The sequence below is a fragment of the Anguilla rostrata genome, chromosome 1 (genome assembly GCF_018555375.3).
Source record: "Anguilla rostrata isolate EN2019 chromosome 1, ASM1855537v3, whole genome shotgun sequence".
NCBI classification, from domain to species: domain Eukaryota; kingdom Metazoa; phylum Chordata; class Actinopteri; order Anguilliformes; family Anguillidae; genus Anguilla; species Anguilla rostrata.
The window spans coordinates 943,349-957,420 of record NC_057933.1 but is presented as its reverse complement, the minus strand read 5'-3'; the positions used below and the strand labels follow the sequence as shown (position 1 = coordinate 957,420).

The window sequence follows — 14,072 nt, the reverse complement described above, 5'->3', positions numbered from 1 at the left end:
CTGCTGCTGTCACCTTCCCCCCAGCCCGGGACCCACTCCCGAACAGCATCCCCACCCCCACCACCAGCGCAAGAGCACCTGGAAGGAGATTTCCGTCATCCAGCATACCAGCTCCTTTGAGAAGCAGGAGGGCGTGGTCGCCATGGAGAAGGAGGAGGGGCTGGTCACCACGACAACCTCATCATCACTGCCCAGAGAGGACGTCCAACTGCCAAAACCGCCACAGACTGCCCAGCAGCAGTCCCCCTCCCAGCAGCAGCCCCCAAAACCGCACCCCTTCTCCCGCCTGGTCCGCCAGCACAACATCCAGGTACCTGAGATCCTGGTGACCGAGGAGCCAGATGCTGACATGGTGCTGGCATCGCCCCCGGCAACCACATCCTCATCCTCAGCTAAGGAACCAGAGAAGGTGGGAAACAGAATGAATCAGTTGGTTAGTAGTTCCAGTGGCTGTTGTGTGGTTGCAGGTGGAGGAGTTCCAGTGGCTGTTGTGTGGTTGCAGATGAAGAAGTTCCAGTGGCTGTTGTGTGATTGTGTTTGCAGGTGGAGGAGTTCCAGTGGCTGTTGTGTGGTTGCAGGTGGAGGAGTTCCAGTGGCTGATGGGTGGTGTGTTTGCAGGTGGAGGAGTTCCAGTGGCTGATGGGTGGTGTGTTTGCAGGTGGAGGAGTTCCAGTGGCTGACGGGTGGTGTGTTTGCAGGTGGAGGAGTTCCAGTGGCTGATGGGTGGTGTGTTTGCAGGTGGAGGAGTTCCAGTGGCTGACGGGTGGTGTGTTTGCAGGTGGAGGAGTTCCAGTGGCTGACGGGTGGTGTATTTGCAGGTGGAGGAGTTCCAGTGGCTGACGGGTGGTGTTTTGCAGGTGGAGGAGTTCCAGTGGCTGATGGGTGGTGTATTTGCAGGTGGAGGAGTTCCAGTGGCTGATGGGTGGTGTATTTGCAGGTGGAGGAGTTCCAGTGGCTGACGGGTGGTGTATTTGCAGGTGGAGGAGTTCCAGTGGCTGATGGGTGGTGTATTTGCAGGTGGAGGAGTTCCAGTGGCTGGTGGGTGGTGTATTTGCAGGTGGAGGAGTTCCAGTGGCTGACGGGTGGTGTGTTTGCAGGTGGAGGAGTTCCAGTGGCTGACGGGTGGTGTGTTTGCAGGTGGAGGAGTTCCAGTGGCTGACGGGTGGTGTATTTGCAGGTGGAGGAGTTCCAGTGGCCGCAGCGGAGTGTGAGTTTGGCGCAGCTGCCGGCGGAGAAGCTCCCGCCGAAGAAGAAGCGGCTGCGGCTGGCGGAGGCGGCGCAGTCGTCGGGGGAGTCGAGCTTCGAGTCGGCGTCGCTCCCGCGCAGCCCGAGCCAGGAGAGCAGCGTGTCGCACGCCTCCAGCCGCTCCGCCTCCTTCGAGGAGTCCGGCAAGACGGACGCCGAGATGCCGCCGGCCGCCGCGGGGGCCCACATGCTCACCGTCCCGCCCGGGCCCCACCCGCACCGCGAGATGCGCCGCTCGGCCTCGGAGCAGGCCCCGCCCGGCGCCCAGCCCCCCGCCCAGATGGCCGAGGCGCGCAGCAAGTCCTTCGACTACGGCTGCCTGTCCCCCGCCCGCAGCGCCGCCGCCTGGAAGGAGAGGCGCAAGTGCCTGCTGGTGAAGCACGCCACCCTGGGGGAGCCCGACCAGGACGAGCCCCCCCCGAACTCGGGCACAACCCCGCAGGCTGGCCAGGCCCACCCCAGCCCCCACCCCAGCCCCCACCGTGAATCTGGCTCCTCGTCCAGACCCAGCCCAGAACCTTCCAGAACTTCCCCGTCCCCAGGCCCCCCCCACCTCTCGCCGTCGGGGTACCCCCTGACCCCGCCGGGTGGCGAGGGGTACCTCCGGGGGAAGATGTTTCCGGCCGCGGGTCTCCGGACCCTCCTGCCCCCCTCCTCTCCTGCCCCGCCCCTCCACCCCGCCCAGCTCCGCCTGGCCGAACGCCTGGGACTCCCGCTGCAGACCTTCCCCCCTGCCCCCCTGCTGGGGTACGCCTCGGGGGCAGCACAGGCACTCTACCTGCCCCTGCCCAGCGGCCTCGCCCTCCAGGTACCCCCCGACCCCGCCTCACAGGGCTCCAAACCCTCCACCTCACAGAGCCCCCCTGCTCGCCTCCCCCTCCCGCGCCACGCCCTCCCCCTCACCCTGCCCCTCCCCCTCCCCCTGCCCCTCCCTGTGATCTCCCCGTGTCCACTGCAGCTGGCCCCCGTGGTGTCCCTGGTGGTGCCGGTCCGGCTGCAGACGCTCGTCCCCACCTACGCCAGAGCCGTGTACACCACGCTGTCCCAGATCCTGCCCCCCGGCCCTGCCCGCACCCCGCCCATCTGCTGCACTGCATCCTGGGTAGTCATGAGCAGGCTGGAGGGGGACAAGAAGAGCAGGAGCCCCTACCTGAAGGTGCCGACGCCCGACTTCAAGAGCCGCCTGCCTGCCAGCCTGCCCCTGGGGGGCGGGGCGGGGCCGGAGGAGGGGGGCGGGGGCGGGTCGGGCGTGGGCGGGAGCAAGCGCGTGCTCTCCCCGGCCGGCAGCCTGGAGCTGAGCGCGGAGGCGCAGAGGCAGCAGAAACGAGTGAAGGAGGAGGAAGAGGAGGAGGGAGGCGATGAAGGGAGCACTGCGGGAGGAAGGGCAAAGGAGAAGGGCGAGGCTGAGGTCACCACGGAGACCGTCGCCATGGCGCAAGAGGCCGAGGCACCAACCTGGGAGGCGAAGGAGGAGGAAGAGGAGGAGGCGGAAGAGGAGGCAGAGAGGAAGGAGGTGGTCCCAGAGCGAGCTGAACTCCTCAAGGGCAAAGAAAAGGAGGAGGAAGAGGAGGAAGAAGGCCAAAGGACAAAGAGCCCCACCTACCCAACCCTCAGCACCACCACCTCCGTCAGCTGGTGCTACCTGAACTACGTGAAGCCCAACCCCTCCCCCCAGCAGGACCCCCGAGCCTCCGTGTACGCCTCCTGGTCTGTCAGCGTGCACAATCCCAACCTGCCCGGCCTGTCCACTAGGGCGGCGCTCTCCCTGCTGCACTCCAAGCAGAAACACACCCCCGAAACCTACACCATGGCAACCGCACCACACCCCACCACTGGCGGGCTGGTCCCAGCCAGCTCCAGCAAGCCCCGCATGTCTGAGGTAACTATTATTATTATTATTATCATTATTATTATTATCATTATTATTATTATAGTGAGCTGTGTTTTCTCGGTGGCTCTGATGTGGTTGGTGAATCTTCCGGTCTGTCTGGAGTGTAGGTACGCTCCACCCCCCCCAGCACCCCCGTCAAAGTGAAGGAAGCACCTCCGCCCCAGAAGGAGGAGGAGGAGGAGGAAGAGGAAGAGGAAGAGAAACGAGAGGAAGAGGCGCCCTCCACCTCCAAACGCAGCGAGCCGTCCCGCATTCGCATCTTCGAGGGCGGGTAAGAGAGAGGGAGAGGGGGGAGAGAGGGGGGGGGGGAGGAAGAGAGAGAGGGAGAGGGGGGAGAGAAAGAAGGAGAGACAGACCCTCGATGATCAGTTTTGTGGTGGCTGACCTCCAGCGATGAGGGACCCAGACGTGTCCGAGGGCGGGCCGGGTTCCCCAGCGGTAATCATGTTGTTTGTTCAGTGTAATAACAAGCAGCACCGCCATGCCGTGTGTTGGCTTTCTTTCGCCCTTTTCTCTTTAATCACACCTGAGAAAAGGGAACAAACATGCAGACTTCACTGGTCATGTGACATGCTGCTGGGGAAAAAAGCATCACCACTGATCAGACAGCCAATCAGCAATAAGGCCTGTGTGTGTATGTGTGTGTGCGTGTGTGCAAGCATGTGCCGTGTGTGTGTGTGTGAGTGTGTGAGTATGTGTGTGTGTGTGTGTGTGTGTGTGTGTATGTGTGTGAGTATTGTGTGTGTGTGTGTGTGTGTGTGTGTCTCTGTACGTGTGTGTGTGTGTGTGTGAGTATGTGAGTATGTGTGAGTGTGTGTGTGTGTGTGTGTCTCTGGTTGAAGCTCTTCTGTTCTGGGGCTAAAATAACTCTGCTAATAAGGCTCTGTACACAGAAGCAGGAGGTCATTATAATCTGGGTGGTGCAGGGTCCAGGCTGGTCAGGCGCTAGCATTAGCCGTAACGCTCATAGAAATGAACGATAGCAACAATGAGCAAATCATCCAAAGCCACACTATAGATTGTGGGTGGTTTTACTACAAAGTGAATGAATGAAAGTCGATTGGGAACTTCATTACGGGCGCTACTCAAAACCCGCTAACAACAATCACAAATATTTCACTCCCATTTTTGTTCATTATGCATGAAAAAAATTGTCTGCCTCAATGTATGGTGAATCATGAGGTATGACAACTCTACTGCTTATCCAGCTAAAAAGAGGTTTTGACATGATGTTCCACATTTGGAGCTAAAACATCTTAGAACAGAAGACCAAAACATACGCAGTCTTATATGTTATCCAGGTTAGGATCAGAGCTGCAAAGTGCAGCAGATGTGGTAGAATGCTAAGCTAGTGCTACTGAATGGCTAGTGCTATTGAATAGCTAGCACTACTGAATGGCTAGCACTACTGAATGGCTAGCGCTACTGAATGGCTAGGGCTACTGAATGGCTAGCACTACTGAATGGCTAGGGCTACTGAATGGCTAGTGTTACTGAATGGCTAGCGATACTGAATGGCTAGCACTACTGAATGGCTAGGGCTACTGAATGGCTAGCGATACTGATTTGCTAGCACTACTGAATGGCTAGCACTACTGAATGGCTAGCGTTACTGAATGGCTAGTGATACTGAATGGCTAGCACTACTGAATGGCTAGTGCTACTGAATGGCTAGCGCTACTGAATGGCTAGCGATACTGAATGGCTAGTGTTACTGAATGGCTAGGGCTACTGAATGGCTAGCACTGCTGAATGGCTAGTGCTACTGAATGGCTAGGGCTACTGAATGGCTAGCACTACTGAATGGCTAGGGCTACTGAATGGCTAGCACTACTGAATGGCTAGTGTTACTGAATGGCTAGCGATATTGAATGGCTAGCGATACTGAATGGCGTTATCCTGCCAACCCCTGTATCTGCTCCTCCTGATGTGTCCTCTCATTTTCTCGAAGTATCTCTGGCTGGAGACTGAGGGGAAACACACCGGTGAGCCATGCTAAACTGTCCCCTCAGCCACACAAACCACTCAGTCAATGGTTCCGCACCACCGACTGCTTACTGGCCCCACTTGTCTGGGTGCGGTCGTGCTTATATTTGACTTCCTGGGTCACCTGAGCACACTGACAGAAAGACATCTGTTTGTGTAACTTTAGAACAATGATAATTATTGGTTTGTTCAGGTAACACTTTTTAAATAAAAAATGGGCCCTCTATGCTTTGCTGATATCACACTGAAGTCACTCTGGCTCGGACTGTCTGTTGGGTGAGTGCTGTGGAATGTGATGTCATTGGACATGTTTAGTTGCGCCACCATACTCTGTTCCATGTGCTCTTATCTTACCTTATCCTGTCTCACCTTATATGATCTTATCTTAGGCAGTACACTAGCAATAACACCGCAGACACAAGGTCACCATCTGTTTCCTTCAGTTCATCTCCCCAAGATAGTGATATAAAGATATGCAAATGTCTATTGCTGTGTATAGTGTGTCTATCAATTGTACATGTACATAATTGTTATTTATTTGTACATTTATTTTGAGGATACACTTGACATGTATAGATTTGCTGTGCGTTTTCTCGCCTCCATTTTGAATGTCAGATTTTAGTGTGGAGCCATTTTGTGTGGAACACATTTCTTTTGGTCATCACACTTGTTTTTTTTGTTTGTTTTTATTTTAGTTTTTCTATCGTTTTTTTGTTGGTGGGTCCACAGTGGTGTGATGTGTTGGTTTTACAGACAGAGAAAGAGAAAGAGAGAACGAAAGAAATGGATGTTCTACGGACAGACCATCAGGGAGAGAGAGAGAGAGAGGGGGGGGGGGATGTCGATTTTATTTTTGTTTTTTTGTGGAAAAGGAGGCACAAAGCATTCTGAGAATATTTAGGGGAGTTTTGGGGGTTATTTGATTATTAAAATCTTATAAATGAAAGCTCGGAAGTGTTTTGGTCGCCTGCTGAGAGATGAAGTGCTTGTTCGGTTGTGGGGTGGGGGGGGGGATCTCCAGGCCCAGTGTGTGGGGGGGGGGGGTGAGCCAGGGAGGGAAAGTACCCTGTTCATTTCCACTATGTGACACAGCTGGACTGCGTTGGAAGGGGGGGTGTTTCCCTCTGTAATGGGGGGGGGGGGTGCTGTTATTCAGACGGGGCTTGTTTACGGGGGGGGGGCGGCTTTATTTAGCAGATTTAAACATGGAGCCCTGAGACGCTGTGGAGGGATTTAGGGATGGTGTGGAAGGAGAGAGAGATGGAGAGGGGGACAGACAGATACAGAGGGGGAGAGAGAGATGGAGAGACAGGTGGAGACAGGAACAGCGAGTGTGAGATGGAGATGTTACTGAGTCACCAGAGGAAGGGAACTGGTGGATAATTAGGCGTGGTTATCAGACAGCTGGCTTTGGGTCCTGCTTTCTCTCTTCTCTCTCTCTCTCTCTTCCTTCTGTCTCTCTCCATCCCCCCTCCTGTCCTCCCTCTTCTCTACACCTCCATAATTATCTAACTTTGTCGTTTCGCATCTCTTCTTCTCTTCTGTTTGGCATTCCTTCCTCCTCTCTTTTCTCTCCCCCCTCTTCCTCTCTCTCTCTCTCCCTTTCCGCTCCTTCTTCCCTCTCCCTCTCCTGTCCCCTCCCTTCGTCTCTCTGTCTCCCTCCCTCTCTGCCTCTCCTCTCCTTCCTCCCTCTCCCCTCTTTCTCTCCATCTCCTCTCCCTCTCTCCTCTCTCTCCCTCCCTCCCTCTCCCCCCTCTCTCCCTCCCTCCATCTCTCCCCTCCCTCCCTCTCTCTCCCTTCTCCCCCCTCTCTCTCCCTCCCTATCTCTCCCCTCTCTCCCTCTCTCTCTCTTGCTCTCTCTCTCCCTCTCTCTCTCTCCTCCCTCCCTCCCTCTCTCTCGCTCTCTCTCTCTCTCTCTCTCTCTCTCTCTGCAGTGCTGTGTGATGCTGGTGCAAGCTCTGGGCAGAGACAGGCTGTCGTCAGAGAGGTAGAGCGCTTTCTGTCAACTTCCCCCTAATTACAGTATGTCCCATTTTAATCACAAAGTGTATTTAACGCACACACACTGTGCACACACACACACACACACACACACACACACTCCTCACACACGCAAATACACACACACACACATACACTGCACACACATACACTGTGCACACATACACCACACACACACACACACACTCCTCACACACGCAAATACACACACACACACACACACTGCACACACACACACACACTCCTCACACACGCAAATACACACACACATACACCACACACACGCACACACTGTGCACACACACACACACACACACACACCCTACACACACGCAAATACACACACACACACACATACACCGCACACACATACACACACAATGCGCGCACACGCACACACAAACACATACGCACATACACTGTGCACACATACACCACACACACACACACACCGTGCACACACATACACACACATACACACACTCCTCACACACACGCTCGCGCGCATACACACACCATGCACACACAAACACACACGCACACGCATGCCCACACTTGTGTAGGTTTTGTTAAATATTGGGAGGAATGGTTTGGATAGAGATTCTGGTCTGGCAGATATGGGGAGGAGTAACAGATGGAGACACCGTGGTCCTTCAGTGCGCTGTGTTTGGGTCTAACACTCATCCGCCCGAGAGATCTGGGTGTACTCTGTGTGTTTGTGTATATTTGGTGAATTAGTTACAGTGCATTGAAAAAATATTTATCCCCTTCCTGATTTCCTCTATTATTGCATATTGGTTTCAGATCTTGCAATGTGATGTAATATTAGACTAAAGGAAAGTGAGTAAACACAAAACGCATGGTTAAATTATAATTTCATTTTATTATTTAGTGATAAAGGTCCACCAGACTGAATCACGCCAGGGCAGCCAGGCTGTATTTAAAAAGATGAAGGATACAAACCGAAAATAAACAACCTGGAAAACATTTTGAAACGGTATGAAAATGTTTTTTTTTTATTTTGATTGCAACATAACGCTGTCCAGATGCGCGAAGCTCCGAATGTGAATGTGGCCGAGCTGACCGGACCGCTCACCGGATATTTCTCATCAGGAGAGTTCCGCGCCGTGTCGGACGCACGAGCGTGCAGGTTAAAGAGAAATGACGTTCTTCTGCTCGCGGTAGAAACGGCTCGCGGATGCTCAACTGCGACAGTCGGACTGGCGAAAAAACAAACCTGCAATGTTTCTGCGCTCGCGGGTGAAGTGGACCATCTGCGTGTTCGGTGCGCCGTGTTCGGTGCGCGGTGTCCGTGGACATGGCGTGCGCCAGCTCGCTGAGTCAGCTGTGAGTCACGCCGTTATTTCACCGAGCGGTACCGCGGCGCGACCGCCGATTGGCTCCCTCCTGCGGCTCGTAACAAAACACGCAGGAGAGGATTTTTTTAGACGCCTTGGTTAATTTCGCAGAAGACCGCCTCGCACCGTCCCGGCCATTCGCCTGTAGCGAAAGAGGGGGCCATCAGGTGCATCACGGCGGGTTCCTCCAGGGTGTTGATTGGTTCCCTGCTCAGAGACCGGATGCGTTTGATTGGCTGGGTTTATAGTGCCAGCAGTGGTATGCCCAGGGCTACGCTTACCGAAAATACTCTTACCGAAAATACACTTACCGAAGTGATTTATTTTAAATCAAAACATTATCTGAAAAAGGCATGCAATAAAGAACGTGTTTGTTCATGTGCATGTTATCTATAGACAGCAATTATGGAATATTTTAGATAAAGTCCCATTTTGTTACCAAAACATAACCTTTATGGAGACAGGCAAAATAGAAGGAAAAACAGCCTCTCTGTGGTTTGAAGAAATAAAAATGACCTTTGGTAAATATTAATAAAAATGCAAAAACAATTTTAAAGAGCGGAAGAGTTTGGCTGTACAAAGTGTGTGGCATGTGTAGTTCACAGTTTTTCCTCCTTTGTGTGTAAGTGTGTGAGCCTGTGTGTATAAGTGTGTGTGTATGTGTGTGTGTGTATAAATCTGCGTGTGTGTGTGTGTGTGTGTATAAGTGTAAGTGTGTGTGTGTGTGTGTCTGTGTGTGTATAAATGTGTGTGTGTGTGTGTGTGTAAGTGTGTATAAATGTGTGTGTGTCTGTGTGTGTAAGTGTGTATAAATGTGTGTGTGTGTGTGTGTGTGTATATAAGTGTGTGTGTGTGGGTATAAGTGTGTGTGTTATTTTGGGCAGCTGGCTGGTTCCTCTCCCCCTGCTGTTGCTCTTGGCCGGGCTGCCCACACCAGCACACAGAGTCAGGGTTTTACCGGCCCTCTCTGCTGGGGGGGGGGGGGGGGGGGGGGGGCGCTGGCACTATAAAGGCCCCCTGTCTGGAGAGCCGGAGAGAAGCCAGACACGGGACCCCTGGGGGGGGCACACCCCTGTTTTGGGCGGGGGTTCCCACGCGGCTGTGTGGGGTAGAGCCCGCTCTGTACACAGCGCCTCATGGGTTCAGAAATACCCCCCCAACCCGGAAACCAGCGACAGCACGACCAGCTGTGCAAACCAGGGGACTGATGGGAGCTTGTCCACAGCCAGGTGAATTAGGGCGTGTTCTGCTCTGAGCTGTGAGCAGGATTGGTGTGGGGGAGGGGCGGGGGGGGCGAACACTGCGCCCAGTCTGTACATTCTGCACCCTGTTTGTACAGCTGGGTTTGACCTGCATCATCACAGGGTACAGCCCTTCACCTGGGACTCAAACCCGCAACCCTCAGGTACAGCCATGACCACTGCTCCACACTGCTGCTGCAGTAATGTTGTCTGTCTGTGTGTATAAATGTGTGTGTGTGTGTGTGTGTGTGTGTGTGTGTGTGTGTGTGAGTGTGTGTATATGTGTGTGTGTGTGTGAGTGTGTGTATATGTGTGTGTGTGTGAGTGTGTGTATATGTGTGAGTGTGTGTGTGTGTATATGTGTGAGTGTGTGTATATGTGTGTGTGTGTGTGTGTGTGTGTGTATATGTGTGAGTGTGTGTGTGTGTGTGTATATGTGTGAGTGTGTGTGTGTGTGTGCAGCAGTGCCATCAGTGTTGTCTCAGAGTTCATGGCAGAGTGGTATGTCCCTCAGTGCTGCACTGCACTGGTTCCTCTGTGAGTGTGTGGAAGCACAGAGAACACAGGGCTCCTGAACACTGAGCTGCAGTTTGTCCCGCCCAGTGTCCGCGGCCCAGAGCCAGAGAAACACGAGATGCCATCGCTCTTCTTTTTCCATCTTCTACCTCTCTCTCATCATCCCTCTTTCTCTCTCTCTCTGTCCCCGTCTCTCCCTCTTTCTCTCTGTCCCCCTTTATATCCCTCTCTCCCTCTTTCTCTCTTTCTCCCTGTCTATCCCCCTCCACTGACCCTTCTCCTCTCTCCATCTCTCTCCCCTCCCTTCTCACCCTCTCCCGCCCTCTCACCTTCTGTCCTGCTCTCTGCTGTCCTCCCCCATATTTCCACTCCTCCATCTGTCTCTGTCCATCCTGCTGCTTGCAGAACTGCATTCTCAGTACTGTGTGTGTGTGTGTGTGTGTGTGTTACCCTGCTGCAGGTATAAGTCTAATGAGGAGTGTGTGTGTGTGTGTGTGTTACCCTGCTGCAGGTATAAGTCTAATGAGGAGTATGTGTACGTGCGGGGTCGTGGTCGGGGGAAGTATGTCTGTGAGGAGTGTGGGATTCGCTGTAAGAAGCCCAGCATGCTGAAGAAGCACATTCGCACCCACACCGACGTGCGGCCATACGTGTGCAAGCACTGCAACTTCGCCTTCAAAACCAAAGGTGAGGGGGGGGGCCTGGGTGGGGCCTTAGCACTGTGCACACCAGAGGGGCGGGGCCTTACTAGTGTGTACACCAGAGGGGTGGGGCCTTAGCACTGTGTACACCAGACGGGTGGGTCTTTACTAGTGTGTACACCAGAGGGGCGGGGCTTTACTAGTGTGCACACCAGGGGGCGGGGTTTTACTAGTGTGCACACCAGGGGGCGGGGCTTTACTAGTGTGCACACAAGAGGAGCGGGGCTTTACTAGTGTTTACACCAGAGGGGCGGGGCTTTACTAGTGTGTACACCAGAGGGGCGGGCTTTACTAGTGTTTACACCAGAGGGGCGGGGTTTTACTAGTGTTTACACCAGAGGGGGCGGGTCTTACTAGTGTGTACACCAGAGGGGCGGGGCTTTACTAGTGTTTACACCAGAGGGGCGGGGCTTTACTAGTGTTTACACCAGAGGGGCGGGGCTTTACTAGTGTTTACACCAGAGGGGCGGGGCTTTACTAGTGTTTACACCAGAGGGGCGGGGCTTTACTACTGATTACACCAGGGGGGCAGGGCTTTACTAGTGTTTGCACCAGAGGGGCGGGGCTTTACTAGTGATTACACCAGAGGGGCGGGGCTTTAATAGTGATTACACCGGGTTCAGTTCAGTGAGGGGGTTGATTGGGCAGGGTGGGGTGATGGCAGTCTGTTGGGTTTTGGGGGCACTGTGGGTAAATGAGTGCTGGTAGAAGGATGGGCTGAGGCTGTACAGCCAGCTGGGTCTGTTCCTCTGCTCTGTGCTTCAGGGAACCTCACCAAACACATGAAGTCCAAGGCCCATGGCAAGAAGTGCCAGGAGGCCTCTCCCCTCGACCAGCAGGAGCCAGAGGAAGGAGGTGGGTGTACAGTCAGCACTGACCTTTCAGCACTGACACATTCTCACTCAGCACTGACCTTCCAGCACTGACACATTCTCATACTCAGCACTGACCTTCCAGCACTGACACATTCTCACTCAGCACTGACCTTCCAGCACTGACACATTCTCACACTCAGCACTGACCTTACAGCACAGACACATTCTCACACTCAGCACTGACCTTCCAGCACTGACACATTCTCACACTCAGCACTGACCTTCCAGCACTGACACATTCTCACTCTCAGCACTGACCTTACAGCACAGACACATTTCCCTCCACGACTCCAGCACTGACACTTCCCCCGCCTTCAGCACTGACACATTCTCACTCAGCACTGACCTTCCAGCACTGACACATTCTCACACTCAGCACTGACCTTCCAGCACTGACACATTCTCACACTCAGCACTGACCTTACAGCACAGACACATTCTCACACTCAGCACTGACCTTACAGCACAGTTACATTTTCACACAGCACTGACCTTACAGCAAAGACACATTCTCGCACTCAGCACTGACCTTACAGCACAGACACATTCTCACACAGCACTGACCTGTCTGTATGTTTGTCATTAGTGTCTATATGTCAGTCAGTGTCTGTATGTCAGTTATTAATGTCTGTATGTCTGTCATTGGTGTCTGTAGGTCTGTCAGTGTCTGTATGCCCGTCCTTAGTGTCTGTATGTCAGTAATTAGTGTTTGTATGTCAGTCAGTGCCTGTATGCCAGTTATTAATGTCTGTATGTCTGTCATTGGTGTCTTTTTGTCTGTCATTAGTGTCTGTATGTCTGTCATTAGTGTCCATTTGTCTGTCAGTATCTGTATGTCTGTCATTAGTGTCTGTATGTCTGTCATTAGTGTCCGTTTGTCTGTCAGTATCTGTATGTCTGTCATTAGTGTCTGTATGTCTGTCATTAGTGTCCGTTTGTCTGTCAGTATCTGTATGTCTGTCATTAGTGTCTGTTTGTCTGTCAGTATCTGTAGGTCTGTCATTAGTGTCTGTTTGTCTGTCAGTGTCTGTCTGTCTGGCTAAATTACTCTGTGTCTGCACACGTGCACACAGCTCAGCTTTCCTACTTTTCCTTTTTTTTTATGCGGTTCTGGAAACTTTTTACAAGCTGATGGCTTTGGCCGAGCAGAGAAAGAGAGAGAGAGAGAGGGATAGAGAGAGGGAGAGAGAGAGATAGAGAGGGAGAGAGAGAGAGAGAGAGGGATAGGGGGAGAGAGAGAGAGAGAGAGAGGGATAGGGAGAGAGAGACAGGGAGAGAGAGAGAGAGAGAGAGAGAGAGAGGGATAGGGAGAGAGAGAGAGATAGAGAGGGAGAGAGAAAGAGAGAGAGGGAGAGAGAGAGGGAGAGACAGAGAGAGAGGGAGAGCTTACATAACGGAAAAAAGCTTTCAGCCGTGTGTTCAGGAGAAAGGGGAAAATGGAAAGTGTGAAATGCAGAAATAAAAAAGCTCTGGATGAGCCGCGTTCTGCTCTGCAGTGCATTGTGGGAAAGAACAGAAGGGCGCGCGGCGGTCTCAAGGCCGCGGCTATAAAGAGCAGCGCGGCGGCGGCGGCGCTCAGCCTCGGTACTCGCTGTGCCGCGGTAAATATAGCGCACAGCCCCCCCCCGCCGCTGCGCCAACGCCCCCCCCCCACCGCTGCGCCGCGCGCCAAGGACGGCCCATTCAGACCCACTCCATTGAGAAGAAAGGCAGTAAATACAGGCTGTGAATGAGACACGCCGCGCAGGCCTCACTCATAACTAAGCCTCGCCTGCTCCTCCTCGGGCTATTTTTACACTGAGTTTGAATGAGGAAGCTGGACTCTGCTCACGACACACTACAGTGAGCCCCATCTACTCTGTTCTGCACTGTGTGTGTGTGTGTGTGTGTGTGTGTGTGTGTGTGTATGGGTGAGAGAGAGAGAGTGTGTGTGTGTGTGTGTGTGTGTGTGTGTATGGGTGTAGAGAGAGAGAGTGTGTGTGTGTGTGTGTGTATGGGTGAGAGGAGAGAGTGTGTGTGTGTGTGTGGTGTGTGTATGGTGTGAGGAGAGAGAGAGGTGTGTGTGTGTGTGTGTGTATGGGTGAGAGAGAGAGAGAGTGTGTGTGTGTGTGTGTGTATATGTGTGTGTGTATGGGTGAGAGAGAGAGAGTGTGTGTGTGTGTGTGTGTATGTGTGTGTGTATGGGTGAGAGAGAGAGAGTGTGTGTGTGTATGGTGTGTGTGTGTGTGTGTGGTGTACTGCAGCAGTGCCCTCACACT

The 14,072-nt window shown here is 53.5% G+C and overlaps 1 protein-coding gene across 3 annotated transcripts in view; it reads left to right on the top strand.

Moving 5' to 3' along the window:
* Positions 1–14,072, top strand: part of LOC135254765 (transcription factor HIVEP3) — a 61,735-nt gene that overhangs the window by 44,958 nt on the left and 2,705 nt on the right. For 2 of the 3 annotated variants that reach the window (XM_064335276.1, XM_064335358.1), the window contains 5 exons: positions 47–409; positions 1,178–3,124; positions 3,244–3,407; positions 10,699–10,925; positions 11,705–11,794. In XM_064335276.1, the coding sequence (XP_064191346.1) occupies positions 47–409; positions 1,178–3,124; positions 3,244–3,407; positions 10,699–10,925; positions 11,705–11,794 (2,791 nt within the window). The remainder of the gene's footprint in view (positions 1–46; positions 410–1,177; positions 3,125–3,243; positions 3,408–10,698; positions 10,926–11,704; positions 11,795–14,072) is intronic. The other variant, XM_064335444.1, reaches the window with a different exon arrangement.